At 33.0% G+C, this 27,816-nt stretch overlaps 1 protein-coding gene and 1 long non-coding RNA gene across 2 annotated transcripts; one reads left to right on the forward strand and one right to left on the reverse strand.

Annotated features, from left to right (window-relative positions):
• Positions 1–2,117: 2,117 nt before the first annotated feature.
• LOC139512272 (3-oxoacyl-[acyl-carrier-protein] reductase FabG-like) lies at positions 2,118–22,795 on the forward strand. Its single transcript, XM_071299771.1, has 9 exons — positions 2,118–2,230; positions 2,693–2,832; positions 4,021–4,113; positions 4,842–4,980; positions 6,246–6,286; positions 7,103–7,172; positions 9,629–9,665; positions 21,592–21,655; positions 22,602–22,795. The coding sequence occupies exons 1-9, from the start codon at positions 2,194–2,196 to the stop codon at positions 22,758–22,760; spliced, it is 780 nt and encodes a 259-aa protein (XP_071155872.1). The 5' UTR covers positions 2,118–2,193; the 3' UTR covers positions 22,761–22,795.
• On the reverse strand, positions 12,790–14,027 carry LOC139512273 (uncharacterized). The gene is made up of 2 exons (XR_011662235.1): positions 13,853–14,027; positions 12,790–13,152 (listed from the first exon to the last, which is right to left on the reverse strand). It is a non-coding gene; the product is annotated as an uncharacterized lncRNA (long non-coding RNA).
• Positions 22,796–27,816: the final 5,021 nt, after the last annotated feature.

Here is a 27,816-nt window from a genome sequence, read left to right on the forward strand (position 1 = left end):
TATGGAATTTTCATATTCGGATGTTTTACACACCAAAAAAGACAAAGTTTGGTTATACTAAATATAGACTTGAATTTCAGCTGTTTCATAAAATTTCAAAACGGGCATAACTCAGTTATTGAATCGATCTATTTTGATAGCCGTACTACTAGGTCGAACAAATCTATTCATGACAGTACATTCTAGGCTTTTAGTCAGCACATGTGGGATATATTGTCTTAAAATAATGATTTTATGTATTTTATTGACGTAATGGCTTGTGGAAACCCTTAACCGCAAACTAGGATCCAAAATCCTCTGTTACCAATGATTATTATGAATCCTTTGACTCAAAAAATTGTATGTTATCTATGTTATATAATGTTCAGTAATATTGTCAAATTGGTTGAGCAACCCACACAGACATAATTGGTTAACATAGCAATTACTGTGATCCCGCAGCCAAAACTGTGTAAGCATGCATACACATCAGACATACAACACAAATAAATAAAACATTCTGTGACTAAATCAGAAACGTGCTGTCCAGTGTGAGCCAAGGCTCCGACCTTGACCTTTGGTTTACTTTTATGAATTGTTACTTGGATGGAGAGTTGTCTCGTTGGCACTCATACCACATCTTCCTATATCTATAAACATTCTAAGATGTACAATTATATCAAACTATGGCACCATAAATAATGATTGTAGGCGTTGTAATCGTATAAACCAGGTCTACACATGCAGGGCAGACATCACCATCGAAATAATATAATAAAACAAATAAAACCTGCGCAACTGACATAAAGATCATAAAATAGTTCCATACACCAAATATGGTTGACCTATGGAATATAGTATTAGATAAAAAGATCAAAACTTAAAAACTTAACTTTGACTACTGAACCATGAAAATAAGGTCAAGGTCAAATGACATCTGCACGCTAGACATGTACACCTTACAATCATTCCATACAACAAATATAGTAGACCTACAGCATAAAGTATGAGAAAAACAGACCAAAACACAAAAACTTAACTATATCCACTGATCCAGGAACATGAAGTCAAGGTCAGATGACACCTGCCAGTTGGACATGTACACCTTACAGTCCTTCCATACACCGAATATACTAGACCTATTTCTTATAGTATCCGAGATATGGACTTGACCACCAAAACGTAACCTTGTTCACTGATCCATGAAATGAGGTCCAGGTCAAGTGAAAACTGTCTGACAGGCATGAGGACCTTGCAAGGTACGCACATACCAAATATAGTTATCCTATTACTTATAATAAGAGAGAATTTAACATTACAAAAAATCTGAACTTTTTTTTCAAGTGGTCACTGAACCATGAAAATGAGGTCAAGGACATTGGACATGTGACTGATGGAAACTTCGTAGCATGAGGCATCTATATATAAAGTATGAAGCATCCAGGTCTACCACCTTCTAAAATATAAAGCTTTTAAAAAGTAAGCTAACGCCGCCGCCGCCGGATCACTATCCCTATGTCGAGCTTTCTGCAACAAAAGTTGCAGGCTCGACAAAAATTAAGAAGTCTACAATTGAAAACAACGTTCAAACCTATGATTGCGTTGCCATGATAAAAATCGCAATTTTTATACGTGTGCATGAAAAACAAACTTGGTGGAGGGGTCTAAATACAGTACAAACAACATTCAAAAAAGGTGAAAAAGTATATTTTGACAAAACGCATCTGACTATCAGGTCGAACAACCGATATTTTTAACCATGCTGACTGCCATTGACGATTGCCAAATAAACGGATCACCAGATGTAACAAAATATATCTTATTATTAATTTATTACCAAACATAACCAATAAACTTGCGGAAAATATGGTATACCGCAAACATGAGGTGCAAAAATTTGTAAAATTTATAGATATATCTTAAAACAGTCAATTATTTAAAACACTAAAGACATTTCTAATATATTAAGGTAAATAAGAAGATCACGGTCTAATAATATTTTGTGGTTGAAGTTTGTTGACTGTAACATGGATCAAATATAATTTATTTTAAGTTGTAACTTGTTTTAAAATTTATTTGTATAGCCATTTCGTTACATAAACGGATGCAAATTTACCTACTGTTATCGTCTAATCTGTTACAAGTATGAATATAAATATACATATGCTTCTTTTATAGTTCTTTATCTATATACACCTACATCATATTATAAACATGGCGTCTTTACAGGACAAAGTCACCATCATAACAGGTAAAATCCCTTTTTCAAACTATATATATATATATATATTAATTGTATTTACGTGATGATGTCTAACAAAATATGGATTGTTTTTCTTGCGAAAAAGGCACAGGCTCTTGTCTCAGATTTTTTTTTATCCTATATACCTTATTATAACACTGTTATATCAAGGTACTATATAGGGGGAATTCTGAGTCAAGTGCCGGTGGAAAAAGGCCTTGAAGAATTCTTCAAAAAAAAATCTATGGTCTAAGATCTTTACATTATTTGTCTTATTGCTCCTATAAATATCCTTTCCAATACTCTTCAATAGCAGTCATTCTTTTAATTGCTGCTGACGAAATGTTGAAGAAAGGTCATCAATTTTACATCAAATATTGGTTTTTTTTATATTTATTAATCAACATGTGTGTAAGAAACAAACGATTACTTTATACATGCATGTATGTGTATCAATCGTTGGTTCTACAGGTGCAAGTTCGGGTATTGGAGAAACAACTGCTTTACTGTTTGCTGAGAGCAAAGCAAAGGTAGTTCTAGCAGCTAGAAATGTCGAGAATCTTGAGAAAGTAGCATCCTTGTGTAAAACTAAAGGACTATCTGATAGTGATGTAAGTTTCATTTGATATAAGAAGATGTGTATATGAGTACCAATGAGACAACTCTCCATCCAAGTCACAATTTGTAAAAGTAAACTACTATAGGTCAACACGAAGCCTAGGTTCACACCGAACAGCAAGCTATAAAGGGCTCAAAAAATGACTAGTGTAAAACCACTTAATCGTAAAAATCAAAGTTATAATCTATATATAAAACGAGAAACACTTATGAACCACATCAACAAACGACAACTCCTAAACATCCGATTCCTGACTTATTGCAAGTGCAAACAAATGCAGCGGGTTTAAACGTTTTAATAGGTACCAACCTTCACTATTATCCGAAACATTAGTGTTACATCACAACATATAAAGACACACAGTCTATAATTATTATCATTACAAGATATAAAACCAGTTAATGCTTCATTGTTGTTTACTTACAAGTACAATTATAACGTCCAGTGGCAAACATTTCCGCATTTTCATGACTTAATGACTTAGTGTTCTTTGGCGTGCAGAGGCCATGGTATTCACCAATAAAGGCATCGGATTTAACGGCCGAACGGATTTTATTGTGTATTTATACATCCGAAACAGAAACGTGCACAGTGTCTATCCCTATCAAACATTATATTGCCTTTGTTCATACTAGGCATTTTAAACTTTTCTTTCTACCGAATAATATTTGATTTATTCTCTTCCAAGTTAAATATTAAATATTTGCCACTGGACGTTTAACTACACTGCTCAACAAAATTAAATTACAACTCATATTAATGCTAATGATGTTTGCGCTTTTAAACTTGCTATGCAGTTTTAATAGAAAAATTTAATACTGGTACACATATATATATATAATGACATGGTTCTTACGAATCTTATTCGCCGAATGTATATTATTAAGCACTGATTAGTTTAAAAAGGTCTAGCCGCTTAGTACAATATTAAGAAATCTATGACATTAAAGATGAAATTAATTGTGAGATGAAGATGATGATGATGATTACGAGGAACATAAGTTTATCTGCTACACATTCAAAATATCGTTGAAATTTATCTTGAAAATATAAGTGTTCCATTTTGAAATGATGAAGAATGTATTTGATTAAGTATGACTTTTATTTTGGTGACTAGTCTGAATAAATTACTAAATCGTAATGCGTGTTGGGTTTAGCACGAATGTATCATCTTTTTCAGGTTTTGGTTATTCAGTGTGACGTCACTAGTGAGGACAATTTGAAAACATTAGTCGATGAAACAGTAAAGAAATTTGGGAGAATAGATGTGTTGGTATGTTATATGTTAATCTTGGATAGAAAACCAAAAAAAAAACCAGCTCCACAGAAGTAAAACATAAAAGTTATTTTTGTCAAAAAGCCATCGACAGATTTAAATATTATCGATTCGAACAACACTATGTTTGTGAATGTTTGCAAAAGTTAAATCATTTACAAAAGAAAACCAATTAAGAACAAATAAAGGCAATATAGTCGTAAATCGATTGAGAGAAAACAAATCCAGGATACAAACCAAAACCGAGAGAAACGCATCAATAATAACAGAAAAACACAGAAACAAAAGGATCACTGAAGTGCAACAAAAACAAACGCAAATGCATATAGAAACGAACAATCTGAAAACAACTGCCATATTCCTGACTTGGTACAGGACATTTAAAAAGTTAATTGTTGGTTGAACCTGGTTTAATGGCATGCCAAACCTCCCACTTTATGACAATGTTAAAACATATCGCTAAAACAGAAATACAGCACAAACACACACAAGAACATTCATAACAGAGAAACGTACAAACAAATAGCAGTGAACTCTTTGACGAAATGATATGTTTTTAAAAATGCTTCATACCAGTTGCAGTTCCCATACGCATTCTTCATATGGGAAAATTAAAATGAAAAAGGTTCAGATAAAAACTGATTTGATAGAACACTACAACCATGACAACACATCTACAACTGCTATACAACAAACTGTCTTCTGTTTTCTATTTTTTCTCTCAGATAAATAACGCAGGTAAAGGAACCCTGGGTAATGTGATGGCAACACCTGAAGCTACTCTAGACGATATAATGAATGTCAACTTTAAATCTATTTACAATTTGTCAAGACTGTGTGTTCCTCATCTTACTAAAACCCAGGGTAAGTAGAACAAATTAAACATCTTGGATTGATTGATTTGTCATTGCTTAAACACACCGATCAGCACAACAAAAAATATATATTGCGACGAAACTTTTTACCACCTGATATCTTCAAGTGATAGCATCCTTTCAGAGACCAAAACGTTTATATGTCAAAGATTCAGCCAGTAAATCTTTGTTCGGGCAGTACACTTAATATTTATCAACACAAACATATACCATAATTTGTTCCTTTTGCCTTAAAAATAATCATAATAATCATATGTATACAATGTATATTATGTGGAACTTCTGACAAGTTCAAGTATATATAATGTCTGAAACAATTCACAAAGAAACATTTAAAATTGTTAGATATAAAAAAAAAAGAAGAAAATGTGGTATAATTGCCAATGAGACAACTCTCCACAATAGACCAAAAATGACACAAAAAATTAACAACTATAGGTCACCTTACGGCCTTCAAGAATGAGCAAAGCCCATACCGCATAGTCAGCTATATTGGCCCCGAAATAGGTTGTAGTACATGTGGTCAGCGTTAGGATTTTTATTTTAATTACACCTTATGTAAGAATCTTGCGTTTTGATTGGTTGATAGCCAGTGTATTTTCACAAATTTACTGTAATCAAATGAATATCGTTCCTTTTTTAACGCCGCCGGGGTATTTGCAAAAATGATATGCCTTTTATACCCTCTCTAGATCTGCCGTGGTATTTGCCAAAAAATATTCTATCCGACTGGACGCTTGTAACGTCACGATCATCAATGCGTTTTTGAACATCAAAATTCGGTGTAATTACACAGATATAGCATGTTCTTGAGGGGTGTTTGCAAAAAATACCAGTCTTGAGAATGAATTTTCCTCGTCTTACGACTCGCGAAATTAAATATTCTCTCGACTGGTATTTTACGCAAATACCCCTCCTTAACATGATATATCTGTTTAATATTTGCTCTTTTGGGAGATAGTTGGAGTTTGTCATTTTTTGGAGTATTTATTTGTACAAGAGGTAGTCCTACAGTGATCCATAAACCTATGCGCTCCCATGCTCAACATTGTGTTTTTTTAAATAAAACTTTGCATCTGCAGGAGCATCAATTGTGTCTCCAAGACACAATACTAATACAAAGAAAGTCTCAAACTGACTTTGTTATAATACAGTTACTTCAGAGTGGAGTGCGGGGGTATCATTTCGTCTATATTTTTGTATACATCATATCATTTGAAGTTGTTGTAATTTATTTTATTTAACGATTTTCAGGGTCCATCGTGAATGTTTCGAGTATAGCGGGACAACGTGCAGTAAGTACATATTTTAAGTTTGCCCAAGAGACACAAAAAACGAACAGAAGACAAACTAAATCATATAAAACACAACGTAGAAATCTAAAAACTGAGCTGCATATTAAACATAACCAAAAAGTTCGGACCAAAGTGCCTGTACACTCAGGAATATCACAGTTGTTGACCATTCATAAACATAACCAAAAAGTTCGGACCAAAGTGCCTGTACACTCAGGAATATCACAGTTGTTGACCATTCATAAACATAACCAAAAAGTTCGGACCAAAGTGCCTGTACACTCAGGAATATCACAGTTGTTGACCATTCTTTTGCTGTATTTTATTTTTTGCTTTTGCCATTTAATTAGGGACCTTCCGTTTTGAACTTTCCTCGGAGTTCAGTATTTTTGTGATTTTACTTTTTTCAGGTGCTTATAGCATTTACATGTAGCATTTATGTCACGGCAAGACATATAATAAAACAATTATTAAGTCTGGTGGACGATTCATAGACATGTCGGGTACCTAACAGAGAGAGAGGAAACATCTCACAGCAAACGAATCAATAAAATTCACAAAAAACAAATTAAATTTACAAAAAACAAATTAAATTCACAAAAAACAATCTATTTAGAACGTTATATGCCTTTCCTGCTTTATTTTGTTGCCGGATTGCTGTTTAATTAAATTTGTTTTATTCATTTTACTTCCAGCACTACAATCATGATGTGATATTTGTGCTGAATATAATTGTTATGTTTTTATTGTTACAAAGTGTACTAACATTCAGATGGGAGTCTTATTTTTTCACAAATAGATTTTTTATTTTTGCAGGGTCCTAACTTATCTGCCTATTGTATCTCAAAAGCTGCATTGGATATGTTTACACGCTTGTTAGCATTAGGTATGTTTTTTAAACGTATGAAATTAATTTTCCCATCAAAAATTTTTGTATTTTTTTCATAAATAAAAGAGCCGTAGTAAATAAAAATGGTCAATGTATATATATAGAGACACATATAGTGTACTCAAATCCTATAATGTTATTATAGACAGAAAGAAGCTTAACTAAGATAAAAAAAAAAAAAAAGAAAGAAGCTTAACTTGAGGTGAAAGCTATATAATTACTGAACGTAAAGGCCCTACTCTCCAAACTTAAGGAGAAAGCTATTTAATTACTGAACGTTACAAACCTTACAAATCCGTTTGGGATTCGAACAAATGACCTCTCGCTCTCGAGGCGAACACCCCCACACGAGACCAACCAGGAGACAGTAGTGATCGGTAGTACAGAATATCATACCAAAAACTAAAATACAATGCGCAATTCACCTTCACAGAATTCTCACAGTTACAAAAGCGAGCTAAAAGTATCTAACCTAAATTGTATGCGTGAAATTATATTGTAAGTTAACCTACACGTAAACATGGAGCTGCAAATGTTTGCACCTGTCCTAAGTCAGGAATCTTATGTACAGTAGTTGTCGTTTGTTTATGTTATTTATACGCGTTTCTCGTTTCTCGTTTTTTATGTAGATTAGAACGTTGGTTTTCCCGTTTGAATGGTTTTATACTAGTAATTTTGGGGCCCTTTATTGTAGCTTGTTGTTCGGTGTGAGCCAAGGCTCCGTGTTAAAGGCCGTACATTGACCGATAATGGTTTACTTTTACATATTGTTATTTGGATGGAGAGTTGTCTCATTGGCACTCACACCACATCTTCCTATATTTATAATCGACTTCAGGGTAGATTTTATGGATCAACGCTCTCGGCAAATTAAAAACTCTTGCACCTATTATTTGAGTGGTCAGAATATTGCCAGCTGTTTCTAGTCTTAATTTCTGCCCCTATTCAATATATAATTACCCTCATTTCCCAGTGGTATTTTAAAGTTTCACGTCCAACCTCACTGTCGGCCTCCTATTGTACGACCTACCTATTGCATTTAAAATTTATGATAATATTATGCATCTAGGTCTGTCCGATTAGAAGTTCTGAAACAAGCTGTTTAAAAAGCCAATTGTTGGAAGAGTTTACTTACTGTTTTATAAATCTTTAAGAATCTATTTCATGATTACTAACAGATCAAAAACATCAAGTATATATAGCATTAAGTTGTGGGGCATACTATGATTCATTGGTCAGTTATGAATGAGGTCTGTATGGGGTTTTGATTGCGTGCTTTATTAAATAAGAAATCGTTATTTTGAAAAGTTGGCAAAAAAGTATAAATTTACCCCCTAATTTTATAAAACTATCAATTGGTGTTATTTAGAAGCTATTTTTTTTTTATCATAAATAAATAATTATATAATGTAATGCCATTAAATCCGTCCGTTTTCATTTCAATTTTGTAACTGTTAATTGTATATATCCGTCTGAGTACTGTTTAACTATCATGCAAGTTGAACATATTTAGACTCGTCCAGTTCAGGGGAATTAGGTTTCTGCAGGTGCTTTTCATGTACTTTTCTTACATTTTTGCCAGTTTGTAAGTCAGTAAAAGTTCAATGATTAAGTTAATATTGATATTAAAAGACCTCCTTACAAAAAGGGCTGTTCAAATCTTGAACACCACTTTTTGTTCGGAGGTTTTTATATCAATATTAACTTATCATTGAACTTTTACTATTACTAAAGGCCTCACTCTCTACCCTCTTGGTTTCTTTTGGGTTCATGCTGCTCAATTTTAAATGTTCTATGTAATGTGTTTAACGGCTGTGATGGATTTAGTCGTTTATAACGTTTTTTTATAAGGAATTGTCAGAGCTTTGAATATCTATAAATGTATCTTTAGCATTTTAAAAAGAAAGATTTCTCATTTCTTTTCTTGTTTGATAAAATTTCCTCGATTGATAATAAACATGTATGGTATGCATACCATGGTACGATTCTAACCATGATCTTGATCCTGAGTAAGAGAAGTCACATACATATTATGCATTACCAAAGTACTCAGCGGGACCGGGCTTACTTAAAGGTTGCAATTCCGGTATAATAAAGGTTAAAAAGGACTGCGTATTTATACGACCAGTAACCAAACTGTCTTTTGAGCATCAGTGCACCATCGGAATAAAGATCAATGTGACTATATTTAGATATCATAGTAAACCTTTGGAATAACGAAAAACAATTTTTCCTGTAACTAAAATACATAATACGACAATAGCACGACATGGACGTCAAACCTAAGGTGCCATGCCATAGTGCACTCTTATTCCTAATTATTTTATTTTTTTTGCATGCTTAATGTACAAAAATATAGAATGTTGTTAACACCAATGATTCAATAAAGATAACACATATTTTTGCAATATTGTGCGGCTTTAATCTATTAATTATGGGTGTATTCTTTACAGAATTGGCTCCTCAGAAAGTACGGGTTAACTCGGTCAAGTAGGTATATTATTCTTTTATCTATATTTGTTTTATTCAACTGATCGAGATTATGAGGTGAAGCGAGATTTCACAAAATTGATTGCATCCCATCACATATTTCAGTGTTGTTATTTTTAATTTTGTTTTTAATTACAAAGTTTTAGATGGTCAGCTGATCTTTAATAGAAAAATAAAATTACCTGTTAATATTTTCACAACTTTTCCAGAATAGGGGCGATTTATATATAATAGCTTTTTATGTAATTGTATAAACTCTTTCCAATTGTTGACTAACGTAAGTCTGTTCACCTTTTACTGCTTGTCTGGTACATGTAACCTGCTCCAATCTTTGCTTTGCGACTGTCTTCTGTCGAGCAGTGAGCCGTTAATCCTAGGCTACAATTACTGCAACCACATGGATAGCATTACGATGTTTCACATATTTTAGACTCTTCTTAATATTTATACAAATAAGAAGAATGTGGCGGGGTTAAACTAGTTTGAAGACGTCAACCCTATCCAAACTTGGGACAATGGTGTTACAGTCAAATATTGGAACAAACAATAATCAAAGTACTGAAGTTCTGAACATCAGAGGACCTCAAGTTATGTTGAATTATTAATAAATGACAGGTGTTTATATTATACCTACCAGACAGATATGTTCACCATACAATATAGTACAAATATTAAATATAATTTGCTATCATATCTGAGATACTGACTTGAACTAGGAAACTTAACTTTGTGAATTATCAATGATTACGTGGTCAAATGAGAACTGTTAGATTGGCATTATGACCATATAGTTGCACACATACAAAAATCGTTAGCATATAACTTATAATAGAGAATCAACATAGCAAACAATTCTTCGAGTGGCTATATAGTCACTCATCACTAAACTATGAAAAAGAGGTTCAAAACAATCATATCAAAACAGATAAGTTGTAATATTGTGGTTGATTAAAAAATAAAGTGGCGAAAAGTATATTGTTTTGGCGAAAGAGGTGGCTAAAAAAATAATCGATCCAGGGGAAACCCTGGGTCTAAAGATACCAGATGAACAGCAAACTCATAAATCGAAAATAAACTTACAATTCCATGACTAAAACTGAAAAAGACATGCATACAAATAAAAGTACACTAGAAAAAACATAGAAAACTACAATCTAATTAAAAACCGATCTCTCATCGCTTCTGTTTCTGATATGTCGCGTGGGAGATCTAACGAAACCGGCTTTGAGGTCACATGTGAGTGAACTAAAAGTTATGAATTTATAAAGATATGCAAATGATATGACGACCTATTAATAAGCCAATCAAAAAAGTTTATGAATTATTTTGACTGACGATTTCGTCGTAAATAAAATGAGTTACATCCCTTTGCCTTACGTTAAACTTCCAAGATCGTGGAAGACTCAATTTCATTGGTCGAAAAAGACACACCTACGAGGTCACTCACATGTGACCTCAAAGCGGGTTTCGTTAGATCTCCCACGCGACATATCAGAAACAGGAGCGATGAGAGATCGGTTTTTAATTAGATTGAGAAAACTAGAGACTGAGCAACATAAACCACACCAAAACTTGAGGGGGGTCTCAGGTGCTCCGGATCAGTGGGATTTCCAGTGACACTAGAACAATAGAAAAGTCACTCTTCTTATGAAAGAGATAGAAAAGGTCTAAGAACAGGAGAGACAATTTACGCATAAAACCCGATATGCATAGGGATGAATATCTCTTAAAACACAAAACCATTATATAACTTTTATACAACCACTATAAATAAAGTATATGTTAAAGCTAAATGTGTTAATATATGATTTTTTAATTGCCAAACATGCTGTTAATTGAACAACCTATTGTTCAACATAGGGGTGTGTAAAAAACTGCCAGATTTGACTGCATATTTTTCTTTTTTTTTGAAAAAAATATATATCAAACCTTAATAATGTAGCTTTCTGGGTATCCAATTTTTAACGTGTTCCGAAATGTAGTTTCGTCACAAGAATTTTTCAAAGTTGTGTCATTTTGTCTATATGAATGTCGGTAAATTCGTATGATCGAGCACACCGACAAGTATATCGTTGGGACAACTCGATATAATGTAATCAATATACGTGAAAGATTACCTAATGTGAAGTTTATCAAAATCATCATAACATAATTGATCAACACATTATGTTTGAACAACATGAGTCCTACAATATAAGATTTAAAGGTGCATATCATTTACATTCAACGTTTTTATTGGATTTTTTTTACTACAATGTAACCTCGAGGTTCAACGTTGAAAGTAAAAAAAAATCCCAGAAATTTTTTGAATGATATTGTAAATGATATGAACCTTCGAATTCTTATAACATCGGAACAGAAAATATGTGATCCGAATTAACCATGCACGTGTGCTACAGAAGATTATGAACTTTTATGATGTACAGGGGGTAAGGGTTTTTCTTAAACAATATTATGATCCCAAATTTGATGAATTTTGTTGGCAATACTTATAGATTATCGTTGATCTTCTCAACGAGATTGATTTTCTCGCTTGAGCCGGGACGGCGAAAGCGAGAAAAGCAATCGAGTTGAGATGACCAATGATAATCTGTTTATCGCTATTTTACCTATGACGACGTTGTCAATTGCATGTCAATTTCGTTAGCAACGCCACGTGGCTGCTTAGTTTCTAGCGATAATGTTCCATCTCAAGCGAGTAGCATGATATGAAAAATATCACAAAAAAAGATAAAAGGAAAAATTCACAAAATAGCGATAATTTAATATACACACTACATATAGCAAAGTATATATTAAATCTCAATGTATTATAATTAGGAAAAATGTTTGACTCGGTAAAAAAAATCTTCCCCCTCCCCCCGTATTGCATGTAATGGTTTAAACCTAAAGGATTCGCACTAACTGCCTAAAAGGGGTCCGCTCCAGTCTTGAATCAGTGATTTTGTTTATCATAAACAAAATATTGTCTCACACTGAAAGGGTCAGCCGGGCAACATGCACAGCCCGGATTGTCAAAACAACTAAGATTTACAAAAACGATTACAAACAAAAACCATCAGTTGGACAATCTTACTGGAATCTGATTATCTCTACTGATAAATAATGCAACACTAATGACACATTTAAGTTTTGGAATGATTTTATTCACAAAGAATGTTTCTCATTGGTATACATTTCTATGCTCTTGTCTTTTCAGAGTTTATATTGGAAATTAAAAATTGCTGCATAAAAGACACTAGCTCCACATTCCTATGCATATGATTTTATATGTACGAGATTCATTCCATAAAATATCCGTTTGATATCCTTTCAATGCATGACACTGTCTAGTGGTTTTTCTGCCACAATTACAAGGAAAACCTGGCTAAACTTGTGCTAAATCAAACACTTGAATCTTACATCGCTATTGATGTTAAGCAATTATTTAAAGGGCCATCCGGAACTGTTGGGTTTTATGACAGTTTTCCTTCCATACACACCATCGCTGCAAAATAATTTGAACATTCAATTAGATGATTATAACATTATTTGGCAATCCAAAGAGAACCTGAAAACATCAGACCACAATAAACAGAGACCCCAAAAAAAGCCAATTTTACTTTACAATGAAATTGAAAAAGTAGTTAGTTACATGTCAAATCATCTTTTGGCTGTAGACAAAAAATAAATAAAATCTAAATTTCGTAGCATTTTACCCCCCCCCCCCCTTTTTTTAACTGAATTTGTTCAAGGTATGGTGGTTTTACCCCTTTTCAGATTTCAGTATGTCATGTTGTATATCTTTTATAAATTAGATGAATTTCTAGCAAGTTTCTACGATATTCTTTATCATTTGACAAAATACTATGCATCTGAATTAAATTGTTTACTATTTGAAAAAGCGCGCCTTCTTTTACTTTAATTTACTTCCCTTTATTTCACATAGCAACACATATTAAAAACTGCCACATTTGACTGCATATCAATTTTTTTCCCAAAAAAAATATATGTCAAGCAGCATAATTAACTTTACAAATTGGGAGAAAATCAAGATGTTCCGACTATAGGTTAGTATTAAAAAAAATAATGAAAGGTTGGCATGATTCCAGGTTTGAACCCTGACGACACTTAAAATCGAAAATTCACTTATTTACCTATAATATGAAGATACGATGATGTGATAAACTTAACAATTAATAATTTACCTGGTGCATTATCATATTCACATTACGTTGACACGTCTCAGTTCGTCTGTGTTAGCTCATTTCAAGCTCGTAAACAATGTACACCATTTTCCGCTGTTCTTTACCGATTACCTCTAGTCAGAAGAGCCCACTGTTTACAGGGGCGATAATATTTTGTCACCGGTTCACGCACTGGGATGGGTAAGCAGATCCTGCTCTACAAATGGCATTTATTAACAATGATTGTACATGTAGTATCAAGGTCTTTTTTCTGAAACATTTAGCTTTTGGATCAATTGCTAATTAAATGGATGTTAGCACAGCAAGATTACTATCCCTTATTCTAGATTTTTGTTGCAGTCAACACAAACTCTTCAAATGTTCATAAATAGCTTCACTGAGTTATCTTGGTTTTATTGTAACACAGTCAATCATTTATTCATTATATTTATATAAAAAAAAAAAAATCAGCAGCAGCTATACATGTACATTGTAGGTTCTGTTTTCTAATTATTAAATGGTTCATTGTAAATATTACAATGTATTATATGTACATGTAGATAGCCATTTGCTAATGATGGTATTTTTTGTTAATTGAATTTCACAACATCTGGATAGTTTTTCAACTGTTAGTCTTTTTTACTTTGTTCTGGATTTAATACTTTGGATACCACTGGTTTAGCAATGAGAAAATTTTGCACTATGCATATAGAACACAACTACCATATGAATGTGTCGGTCCTTTGTAAGAAGCCTGTAAAACAGGCCTTGTAATTTTTTGGTGTATATCTTGATTTCCCGTTTGTACATTGATGTGGCCATTAGTTTTCTTGTATATATTGTTTAACATTTGACATTTCATGGCTATTTCTAACTGATTTTAAAATGTATAGTTTTTTTTCTGATTGTAAAAATGTTGTATGGTTATAAGCTTTATTTCTTTTTCATCATTTTGTCTAGAGCTGGTGTCTCAAGTTGTCAACAACAGTTTGGTTTTAATTTTCATTTATGAATGTGCATGTAACAATATGAAACAGTATATATACATGTATAATATCATTCCATCATTAATATTGGTCATTGTTGGTATATATTTATCTTTAAGTTTAACAATGTACTGTAAAAGAGCTATCTTCTAACAGATACTTAGTATTATGGTTATTGTGAAACCACTGATTCAAAGGACAAGTTTCACTTATTGCCCAAAGTGGCCTAAACTATAAAACTCCGAAAAGTTCTCAATTTGGTTCGTAATTTGGGTCTATTTCAAAAGTCTTAACACTCAATAAATCAGTTCTTTTCATAAAAGTACATTTTATGTTCCAAATTTGTCAAAATGTGTTGATTTTGGGCAATTTTCAGACCTGAAAGCTTTAAGCCTTTAGCTACCTACATGTACCATCCAAAATGTTTTGTAACCAAAAGAATCCAAATCTGATATATATAATTCATCAGTATAAAAACTTTTTGGATCTTGGATGGCAGCCAAGTTTAATTATGCCAAAAACAACTAAAGTTTTACCATAGTTATCTGTGGTATAATTTTCACAATTATTCAATGGTTTTGTTGTGTCTGAATTTCGAAAAGAAAAATAAAGATGGCAAGACCTGAACGAGGCCGCCTGATTTTTTAAAGTAACATATGAACAACAGAGTCCTTGTGGGGCCACTAAGCTAAACTGCCCGCTTTGCACCAGCCAATATAAATGAATGCCTAGGATGGGAATCGAACCCACATACACCAACTCTGTTGTCCCTATATTTTTTTTAAATGAACAAAAAATTGTGAAGAACAAATTTAAAAAAATGTATAAATGTGTTAAATTTCCGAAAATCATATTCACATATTACGAAGTATAGAAAAATATATCGTCTATTTCAACTCAATCAGCTGGTATTTTCAAAATGGCGACAGGGAACGTAAACAGACAACTTATTTTCATATTGTGCCAGATTAAATATTCCTGGTTTTGCTACGATAATATGATAGACAAATATTCTACAAACGGTTTTAAACAAGTTTAACTTAAAATCAAATAATTAAAATATATAAATTACCTTTCTGTGTATAAATCGGGAATTTCCTGTATTGATCGACTCTCTCTCGTGTTTCTTCAAGCTCGCTCTTGATGATGAATGCACATTGGTGGTATTCATCCGCAACAACAATTTTTTGCTACGTCATTAATATTAAAGATTGTTTGACTAATAATCTAATATTTCTGACGACAAAACATTTCCATATTTTTAATTGGTATTGAATAAACATAAATTTTCTAAGTATCCATTGAAAACATGAATTTAAAAGAAGCGATAAATAATTTTATTTTGCACTATATAATGTTAGTAGGGTGCCCAATCAACAAATTTTATCGATTTGCCTTAACGGAATAACATACGGCTATATTTTATATCACTGGAAAGAGGAGAACAAACCTAATCGAAATATTGTTGTCGTCGTTGTCTGCCGTGGTCACATTTTTTTTAAATCAGGTTCAAAGGTCAAAGCAAAAATTTCAGAAGAATGCACAGTCACTTTTAGATAGCTGGTTTCTCCTACACTGCGTTTGGAGCAAAATAAAAACAACTTATTTATAGAAATATCTCTTTTGTATCTACATTTAAAACTTATTTTATATTTTTATCCCAAAAAATGACTTTAGATTGACTTTTTTGCATATAGGGTGCATTTGAAATTTTCAAAGAGCTGTTATATAACAGTGACCTTGACCTATTTCAAAAAATTTGTATTTAATTCATTACAAGTAACATCTAAAGATATTTTTTAGATCTTAACTTTAATAATTTGTCGAAAACAAAATGTGTTTTTCACGTATTTTGAGTCAGGTGTTCGTCAATTTCTAGGTAAATACCAAACTTCTGTTATTGGTTGTGAAAGAGTATATATAAATGATTTGTTTTGAAATTTGTGTAACATTAACGTCAAACTTGGTTGAATATGAAGCTCTGTGTATAGCTTTGCTTTACAGAAGTAAAAATTAATGCAAACGGAAAAAAAGGGGGGTTAAAGTTATAAAAACAAAACATCTATTAGAAATAGGTAAAACACCCCATCCTACATATACAGATGACTAAATGAGCAACAATTGGCTATGCTGTTTACAAGTATTCCAAAAATAAAATAAGGGAGAGGGTTATGTACAGCACAGATGTATTTTACAAACAATTGTAAACAAAAAAAGGCGTGAGAAACCAAAGGGACATTATAAAATAAAGACAAGCTGACAACACCATTGCAAAAACACGAAAAAAAGAACAAATGCAAATATCAAACTATGATCGAAGCTGGTATTACCTACTACGTTGAATGGTCTCCTGTGGTTTAAGCCCACCAACCACGGCAAGGTCAGAGACCATACGGCAGGTTTTTTTTTTTACATATTTTCTCCCACTATAGATAGATTATTACTATATTTCTAACGATTTCAATATTGAGTAGATGTTATAATTATTGTTTAGAAAAGATTATGGACTGCTTAATTTTCATTCAATAGCTAGCAATGATTCATAAGGTATAAACAGAAAAATGAAATCTTATACATCTACATCTTCGTAGTCATTAATGTTTCTAACTGCAACCAGACGAGTATTTGCATTTTGACAAATGTCATTTGCCTGACATGGGCATAAGTCTGTACATGATAGATTCTGTTAGAAACAAATGCAAACTTAATCTTGCAGAAATTCATATGACATCTGACCTTCGAGATAGAAAGTAACAAGTCATTCTTCTTTTCCCATCCTAACTTAAGAGAAGAATGTAGTATAGTTTTGCTATATGGGAAGACATCAAATTTATGTCTGGAGTGAAGCTCTTATTACATATTGTTTAAAAGTAAATTTACAAGGATGAAGTTTGACAAGGGAGAAATTATAAATTGTAAAATTGACAATGGAAATGGGGAATGTACCAAAGAGACCACAACCCGACCATAGAACAGACAATTTTAACCAATATTACGCTCAATTTGTTAAGGTCACAATTATCTATTTTGATTTTTGACTTGAGACCATTAAGCGTAACATTAAGATCTCAAGCTGCGTCCATAGATTCATCGATGTCACAATAAGAAAGGTTTGACAAATCGGAAAAATCATCTGGTTTTTCCTTTAAGACTAAAAAAAACAGCGCGCTTACCGTTCCTAAACAGGGACGACGTTGTATCGCATCATGTTAAAACATGTGCGCCTGGTATAATGTTACAGATGGCAAACCCGAGACTTTTACACATTTCTTGGACAGGCGTATAGCGGCGAAAATCTTATGTGCAAATTATAGTACCTGTTTGAAAACATAGCTCATGCGTATGCTGCATGTAGGGGAAGTAATGAACGCATAAGGCCACACCAATTTGATTCCTTGTTCGACGGACCCGCCCGCACCTATTTTTTTCAAAACAGAATTTTTTTATTTTTTTTATATTCCCGCTTCCCGCATCCGGAATTGTAATCAAGTCCATTTCCCGCACCGTTTTTTTTTTTTGTAAATATTATAAAAAGATATCAACATTTGTTAAATCACAGGTTAACCTGTATATAACGATTTTAAACATAAAAGCACCCCACCACACTGTATAAATATCTGTAAGAATATTTGTTTCAGCATGAAACCTGGAGTGCTCCGATAAAAAATTATAACAGCGGGCATTTCCGTGAAGAACAAAAAATTGGTTTCTTTCCCCCTTACTTATATACCCTATCAAAAACTGTTCGTTGTTAGAATAAAGTACAAAGAACTTCTGAAGGATTTGCCTTCAACTGCAATTATATTGTATGCTGGCGAAACAAAACTATCCATAGCCGCTGCATGTTTATGCACCTGTCCTGGTCCGAGTACACAGTTATTTCGTAGTGCATTTCTTTTAGACAATAAATGAAAATTAAAAAAATCCCACCTGCGCTTTCTCAATAATATTTTTACAGTGTGTTGTACTACTTTTGGGACAAATTATATCAAAATTATAGAAAACTTCATCAGCTCTAACTCAAAATATGGACAATTTTGTGTTAAGGGGGTCTTGAAATCTTTTGACAGCTTCCGAAGTGCTAATTTCTGACCTTTTTCAGCTGGACCTAATCACTACTTTACATTAATATTTATGACCCAAATTTTTTTACAGTGTCATTTCACCCCCCAACTTGCTATATGAGGCATAAAACATGGAGAAATAAATTTGGAAGGGGTATAACAAAAATTGGCAAGTAACACACTGTCCACACTAAGGACTATATTCGTGGACAACGAAAATCAAAGGACGATAACTGTGTACTCGGACCTCCTGATTGATTCTGGAGCATGTCGTTCAGCCGTTATCGTTTGTTGATGTTGTTCATTGGTATTTTCCCGTTTGGATATATAAATTAGATCGTTGGTTTTCCTGTTCGAATTGTGTACGATAATAATTTTGGGGTCCTTTATAGCTTGCTGTTTGGTCTGTATCAAAGCCCTGTGTAAAAGGCCGTACTTTGACCTGTGTTAGTTATTATCAGGTTGAGAACAACCCTCCCTCAGACAAGGGGTCATTTTACTGATGTAGAAAAGAAAATAGAAATACCAAGGATTTGTATAGTTCTTCTATACAAAACCTTTGAACACTTAGAATTTTGTACTCAAAAAGAGGAGAGTTACATCATATTTTAAAAAAAATTTCTAAAAGAGGGGTCCACTTATTTTGAATAATATTAAACTAAAGTAAAAGTGTTAACATGCATGGTTAAAGTCCAGGAATCTTACTAAATTAGTGGACATGTTTTTTCCATTTAATACCAGATAGATATATAGTTCTATGAGAAAATATGAGCCCTTTTGTAAAAACAAATATATTATAACTTATATTGATCCCTCATAAAACATGTAAAAGGGATATTTATAACAATAAGGGGTTGCCCCCAAACTGATTATGATTTGGATGGAGAATTGTCTCATTGTCAGTCACACATACATAGACCAGATTTAATTATTTCTTGGTGAATAGGGAAAAAATACTTCAGAAATTAAAGAAATGTCAAAGTACAAGTGATAAATCAAGTTTTAATATTGTCAAAACCTATTATATTATGTTTACAAAAAAAAATTATAATCGCTCGCCTTTACTTTTCAAGCTTCGCCTCATAAATTTGCAAATTAAATATTTTTTTATTAAAATTTTCAAATCGCTCGCTCGCCCAAAATTTTGGAGTCCAAAAATCCGTAGAACAAGAAATTAAATTGGTGTGGCCTAAGATCAGAACATCTGTATCTTGTGATTTTGTTATTACCCTACCCTATATGCCTTTTTACACAGAACTCTTTATCTACACGAATAGCATGTAAAATCGTGCGGGTATCTAGTTCATCGGGCGTACAAAATGATTCTCAAAACCTGAATACTTCTGAGCAGAATTGGGGTCCTTGGAAGTGCTAGCTAGATAAATGACGCTTGAAATATACTAAAATAAACATGATCTTTCCGTGTTCCCAGACCCTCGATAAAGCTTTTGTTTGTGCTAATTTCTCGCATATTACTAAGCAATTCAGTTATTAAGACATATAACACACGTATTTCATTCCTACTTTGATAAGGGCTTGATGGGCATAGTTTAACAGGACTGTGTGCCATATTCCGGGTCTGAAACGTGACCGAAGGATTTGATTTGTATATTACAATAACAACAAAAAATCAATTCAAAAAAACAATTAAAATATAAAAACCAACAAAAAAAATATTTCCTAAAACAAAACAACGATTTTCAAAATAATTCGACTATTCAAAACATACATATCGACCATACAACAATTAAACAGAGAAATGAAGTAAGTGACAGTTGTCCTAGTTAATGACCTGATAGTGTAAGCTACAAAACGATTAACGGCACGAGAAAAGGCGTGTTTGAATCAAGGCAGAATTATCACTAAATTTGTGTTTTAAATTGCTATTTTCTTCTCACCGATTAACATTACACGAAATGTATTTGGCACACATATGAACCATGTCTTATTGATGAAATCAGAGTAAAAATCTTGTGAAAGTTACACGCAATAAATTTTCTTTCGTTCAAAATGTGACAAATTTCAGCTAAAAAAATAGTCTTACAAAAATCATGAAATACTTACATTTAAATTATATAAATCTTTTCAGCTTTTGTTATATGATAAATCTAATTTTAAGCTAGTTTATCAGTATCATTTAAACAAATGACACAGAAAGCAATAATTTTATTTTTCGTGTTGAAGATGGCTTGTATGAGTCGGTATTTTTGGGTACCCTTAGAAAGCACAAAATTTTGAAAAACGTGACCACGGTAGCTTACGACGACATTCATGATTGGAAAATATAATGATTTTCCAATAGTTTGCATATACATATAGCCGTATGTTATCCGTTAACTTAAACTCGTTAACTAGACGTCTTTTTCGATACCGGGCACCCTACTATATGTGCGGATCAATAATTTTTAAAACTCGGTTATCATTCCAAAACTAATAATATATGCATATTCCTTATATGGATATATTCAAATTAGGTGAAAAATTAGGCGATGGCAATACACCCGAGGCCCTGACGGTCCTCTGATGTAAAAATCAGACGAAATCAAACATATACACATAAAAACTCAGCGGCGACGTCGGCGAGTACTAATACATCACAATAACAAAAGGGATTTGTCCACATTATCTTTTGTTACCAAAATAATTGTTAACTCTTCATTACGTAAATTGTACTTTCATTTGTATTTCTTCATTTATATTTTTTGTGCAGCCCGGGATTCATTTTGACACCATTCGCCGAAAATGCTGGATGGCCAAGCGACATGGCTACAGATGTAAGTACAATACACGTACAAACCATATTCTATAATAATCATTCGACTGATGTCATCTATTTTCTAGTAAGCAATATACTGCTGTGACTGCTCCCCCTTGATATTTTACCTACCATGGATTCTATGACAATTCAAGAGCACACTGTTGTACAAAAAAATGGATTCTTAATCTTTGCATACAGTAAACAAGGATTTGTATAGTACTATACACTGTACTATACAAATCCTTGCAGTAAACAATCAATTACTAGTATCTATAATTCGTATCCGTTGTTTGTTAATATTATGACTGCAAAAAGTAGATAACAAAAAATACCGAACTCCGACGCAAAATCAAAGTGGAAAGTCCCTAATTAAATGGCAAAATTTAAAGATCAAACACATCAAGCGAATGGTTTTACATCTGTCATATTCCTGACTTAGCACCTATGTAGAAAATGGTGGGTTAAAACTGGTTTTATAGCAAGAGAAACCTCTTACTTGTATGGAAGTCGTATAAAATTCCAACGAAGTGTACTACAAGTAAAACTTGAAAGTTGTAGGTCTCTCGGTTTTTTAAAATTCATTTTTGGGCAAGTTGGTTTCAATGCTTTTAAATATTTTAAGTATTCGTCCCAAACTTGACCATCTAATTAAAGATGGTCAATCTGTAATCTGGCACTTATAAATTCTGCCAATGTAGGCACACCTCTTCCGAGTATTGGATTTCACAACATGAATAAAAATATCTTCCACCAATATCACTATACACTATAAGAAATGAAATATGTGTCGTCCGCATAAAATTCAGTACCGAACATTTTTTTTCTTCTATATTTGAGTTTGAACCGCTTCTTATGAACTGGTCCACGATGGCACCCCGCTTAGTAGAAAGTACTTTTCTACCGGCAGGGTTTTATGGTAAAACTCAACTACATATTTCAAGTTCTTTAATGTTCTTTTTCAGTATCTCGAGCGGTTGAAAGTGCTACAACCTCTTGGTGGTGCGGGCAAACCCGAAGACGTTGCCAAGGCAATACGATTTCTAGCATCTGATGAGGCATCATTTACTACCGGACATTTACTCTTTGTCGATTCTGGACGCCATTGTGGACTTCCAGTATAATGATATGAATGTGTATATTAAAAGCCTTCCCAATATGTTGACTTTTTTTTTTATCTTAATTACACATAATTTTACAGAACAAAACCGTGTCTGTAGTAACGTTATGGATTTCAATGAAAGTAATCCAGGTATTGTAAGTACTGGTAAATAATCATGGCACGGACCAACGGTCTAATTTATATAAAAAGCTAGAAACAGCTATAAATGAACCACACCAAGAATCGGTAACCACTGAACATCCGTCATCTATAAAAAAAAATCTGGATTCGTGTTTCACATTTAAATATACATATAATGCAAAACATTGAAGCAAAATGTAAACATATGAATAAAAGGTTAGGACTTACTGTTTTGCAACAAAGCCAATACTTAGGTTAACAACCAGAAAAAACAATATTAACCATAAAATTTGGGTGTAATTCAAATGTATTTATCATGAGCATCATGACGCGTGTCACATAATTATACAGCAGGAGTTATTTACCTTCCCGGAGCACCTTGGGTCACCCTCGTTTTAGTGGGGTTCTTGTTGCCAAGTATGTTTTTTCTATTAGATGTTTATTGATGGTATTTTCGTCGTTTTTCTTTCTATTTTTTTGTTTGTTAAGGCTTTGTTTTTTATCTTCGAAATGAATTTTGGTTGCCCTTTTAGGTTTTTTTCTAGTATAATTTACCACGTGTTTTATTCATTTTGTATAAATCTAGCCAATAAGCTACACGTATGCTTATAAAATAAATCTTGGACGAAAGTTTAAATATCAGGACAAGAAGTTTTTGAAGCAGTCATACTCAAATGAAATAAATGGTCACCGTGTACAAAACGTAGTCATCGTGTTTCATTAGAAAGAACATTTAAAGTTTCAAGGGCCTATGCAATCCTTATATAAATTTAGGTAAATATGATAGACTGTCAAATCAACAAAGTGACCACGTGTCGTCGAGATATTTCTTGCTTGGAGATGAATAAATTTGATCACGTTTAAGGGAAAACGGTACTATTTATTCTGCCATAGGCGACAATACTAACATTTTCTAAATTTACTACTTTTTATAATAAAAACCTGGATAAAACAGTTATGTGTGGTGTTAGTCCTTTATTACTCTATTTCAAAAATTAAAGCAAAATAGTATCATGACCAATTTCCAACGGAGCTTGTGTATGTTATCCATGCGCACCGTCATTTTGCACCAAATTTATGAAATTTTGGAAGCCTTTTCGAATAATTATCTAGAAAATATTTCAAAAGATTTTCAAATGTATATTATAAATATAACAACTGCAGTTATTCATAGATAAATAAAAAAATATATTGTACCCTTATATCCAATCACTGCGCTCCTAAGTTGACTTCCTTCACCTGTACACAAAAGGCCAATCTAATGCTGGGAAAATGTAATACTACCGTTTTCCCTATACTGTGACACAAAGCTATGAAGAATTCTTATGACACCATCAATGCAATTCTGGATTATTGTAGAAACCTTGACTATAATTAATACTTGTATGTCCCCATTACTTAAAGAAACATGGATCATTTTATGTCCCCACCCCTACATGCTGATTTACCTCTTTCTCTACTTCTTTCGGATAAGGCTTATGCCCGCGTCACACTGTCCCGATTTTTATATACGATGGACACCGGAATGCGAAAATTGTAAGTTCGTACGAAGTTGGTCCCGATCTCGTTAAAATACCAAAAAGTGACCGAAGCAAGTACGAAGAATAACGAAGTTTATACGATGGTGCCGAATTATATACGATAGCAAAAGATGGACATACGAAGGTACCCGAAGACGGGTATTTAAGCTTCATATCGCAGCCGAAGCCTACACGATAGATCACGAAGGCTATACGATGGATTACGAAGGCTAAGCGATGGATTACGATGATGGCACGATGGCCATACGATGTCTAAAAGACGTCGTGTACAGCTTAAGCGCTATTGACTTTAAAGTTCAAAGGTCAAGGTCACAGTGGCAGTTGTAATACAAGGCAATATCACCCTTGTGGACACATTAAAACCAATATTCTTCAAAAGATTTTAACCACATTTGGTATATTGTTCCTCCTTGTAATGAACTGACATTTTTTACGTTCAAGGCCAAAGGTCAAGGTCATGCAGATGGACTTGTTTTTTCTCCTTGAAATAGCATAATACCCAGGAAATTGGTTGCTCATTTTTTTACCTGCTGGTTCTCAAGACAATATTAAAGGTATTTCCAGTTACTGAATTTTTTTGTTGATTTCTAAAAAAATAGTTTATGTTTCAAATATGCATATTATTCAATTTACTATTTTCTGCATGTGTCATATACAAATATAGTGTCCATATTTGTCCCCAATATGTTACATACGAGGGGATGCCACGCTCGGCATTGCCTTGTTTGAACTGTTAAATGTGTGCACTAGTCTGAATAATCACCCATAATTTTACCCATGTTTACTGATCTATCTTAAAGGTAAGGTAATGGGTTCGTTGATCCCTTTTATTCAAAAAGAGCTCTTTCCAGGATAATATCATAATAATATAGACAAAAGGAAGGATGTGGGGAAAGCAACAAATGCGGCAAAAATATGACATATAGAAAACAAAACGGTTATGGAGTAAACATTCGTGTGACAACAACTCAGACGATACATAAAAAATCAGAATAATGAAGAAAAAGTTGGTTTCCCTATATACTGTGTACCTGCAGTGTTGGTGTACGAGGCGCGTTTATGATTTTCATTATGTTACTTGATATGAAAAATTGACAAAAAATAATATTCTACTTGTCAAAGTAAATCCTGAGCCTGTAATAGCTGCTCTTCTTGTTCCATTTGAATTAATAGAAACAACGCTATCGCCTTCTTGTTCTCATAGAATCATATGATATGAGCTCCATGTTTTGTGAGCGTCTTTCTTAACTGTCGTATTAGACTGACAAGTGGATATCGCGCATGGCACTTTAAATGTATTTTAACGCGAAAATTAACTTACATTTAGCTGGATTTATTGCCGTCGTAGTTCCATCTTGTCGTCTTCGTACTTTTATTCGATGGCAACACGACGGGATTACGAGGTCTTCACGAAGTCGTGTTGTCATCGTAAGACCTCCGGGTAGCTTCGTGATTCATTCGTGTAGACATCGTAATGTCAAAACTGCCCAATGGAAACGATGGAAACACGAATGCAATACGATGTTCAAAGATGCATTCCCGGTGACATTACGATGGTGAGGATGGTGATACGAACTCAATACGAACCCTCAACATCGGACGCACCTTCGGGGATTTTTTTACATGTTAAAAAATTTAGAACCCTTTCCGAAGTTGTCCCCGAAAGCTAGAAAAAGTGGCCGATGGTTCTACGATGGTTAAAGATGGCACTACGAATAGCCCGATCTGGATACGATCAGTCCCGATTTTGAAAATTTCCATAATCGTGTTGCCATCGGCGTAAAAATCGGGACAGTGTGACGCGGGCATAATAATAAACAACCTGTATCCAGTCATATCTTATGTTATTAAAGAATAATAATAAACAGTTTCATTAAAACAGATAAAAATGACAATTTCATTCAATTTGTATTCATTTTATCCCAAATTTACAACAAAGGTACAAATTCAAGATTTTCCATACCAATCTCCATTCCATGCTTTAGTATATGCCATATTGTGGTGCAAAATTACAGAGGTTGTAATAAAATGCATTATTCTGTCTCCAGATGAATAAAACAAAGATATTAGACACTTAAAACATTAAATATACAAAATACTCAGCTGTAAAGTTGCATTTGTTGCCTGTATTAATCTATGAAAAAGTGAATTATGTCCCTTGGGAGTATTAATTTCCAACATAAGTCCTTTCAACAGTAGAAAGTTAAACAAATATACATGCCTGATATAACAAAAGATAAAAACTACAAAATGAACCACTATTGAAATATTTTATGCATGAATTGCCAAGAATATGAACAATTCTTTACACAGTAGTGTACAAATTCTATCTAAATTTAGCCTCAAGTGGGCCTCTCTTTTTCTTAAATGGACAATTTAAACACTGAAAATGCTTCTAGTATGACTGAAAATTTACTAACTCTATAAACAGTACAAACTTAACTAGGCAATTTCCTATTTAAAAAGATTATGTCCAGAGAACTACCCAAGTAATACATTTAGGGAATTACACAGTAGAAATTGCAAATATATCGGTTAAAAATATTTGTCGCGACTTGAATTCTGGGTTTTCCAATTGAATTAATCATTGCTAAAGGTGAAAACAAATACAAAAGAACAACAGGTTGGTGCAGTTTATACAATATTTATCATTAGGTGAACGTTTGTCTGTAACGACCACTGCTCACTACTTACTTATTATAGAATTTAAACTGTGGGGTAACCAAAGGTTCTTAACATCTTCAATAATAAAATAATTCGAAAAATTAATCAGGAATAACCTTTATGTTTTGATTTATATTATTGATATAAATCATAACATCGTGTTATTCCTGATTAATTTTTCGAAGAACTTCATTTAGGTGTAGAGAACCTTTAGTGACCCCACAGTTTAAGTGTCTTTAACAAGTACATAGTGAGCAGTGGTCGTTACAGACAAACGTTCACATAATCTGTCCCAGTCAATGGGATAATCTAGGTCGTCAATCAATGGTCACAGCCACACTGTTTTGAATATGATTCTATTTATTACAGAGCATGCCAGTATTTATATCTATGTATACTTGTTCAATAATTGTATTATTTTTGTAAAAGGAGACGGATTTGTAAAAGCAAATTCATGTTTCGGAATCCTTAATATTATTTCATTTGTATAATATCGTTTAATGTTGATTTATCTGAATAAATATTGTTTAAACTAATGGTAAATTTCATTGTGCAATGAATGTCAATTTCAGAAGGACGCGGGATTTTTGTTAGTCAACCAATATAACATAACATAATGAAACATACATGCAATGTAATTTTTAGCGCCTGATAATGCCAAGCTTTCTCTGCTACGAACGATATACTGAAAAAAAGCAAAAAAAAACGATATTTTTAAGAAATGCGTTAAAT

This window comes from Mytilus edulis, chromosome 2 (genome assembly GCF_963676685.1).
Source record: "Mytilus edulis chromosome 2, xbMytEdul2.2, whole genome shotgun sequence".
Lineage (NCBI taxonomy): Eukaryota > Metazoa > Mollusca > Bivalvia > Mytilida > Mytilidae > Mytilus > Mytilus edulis.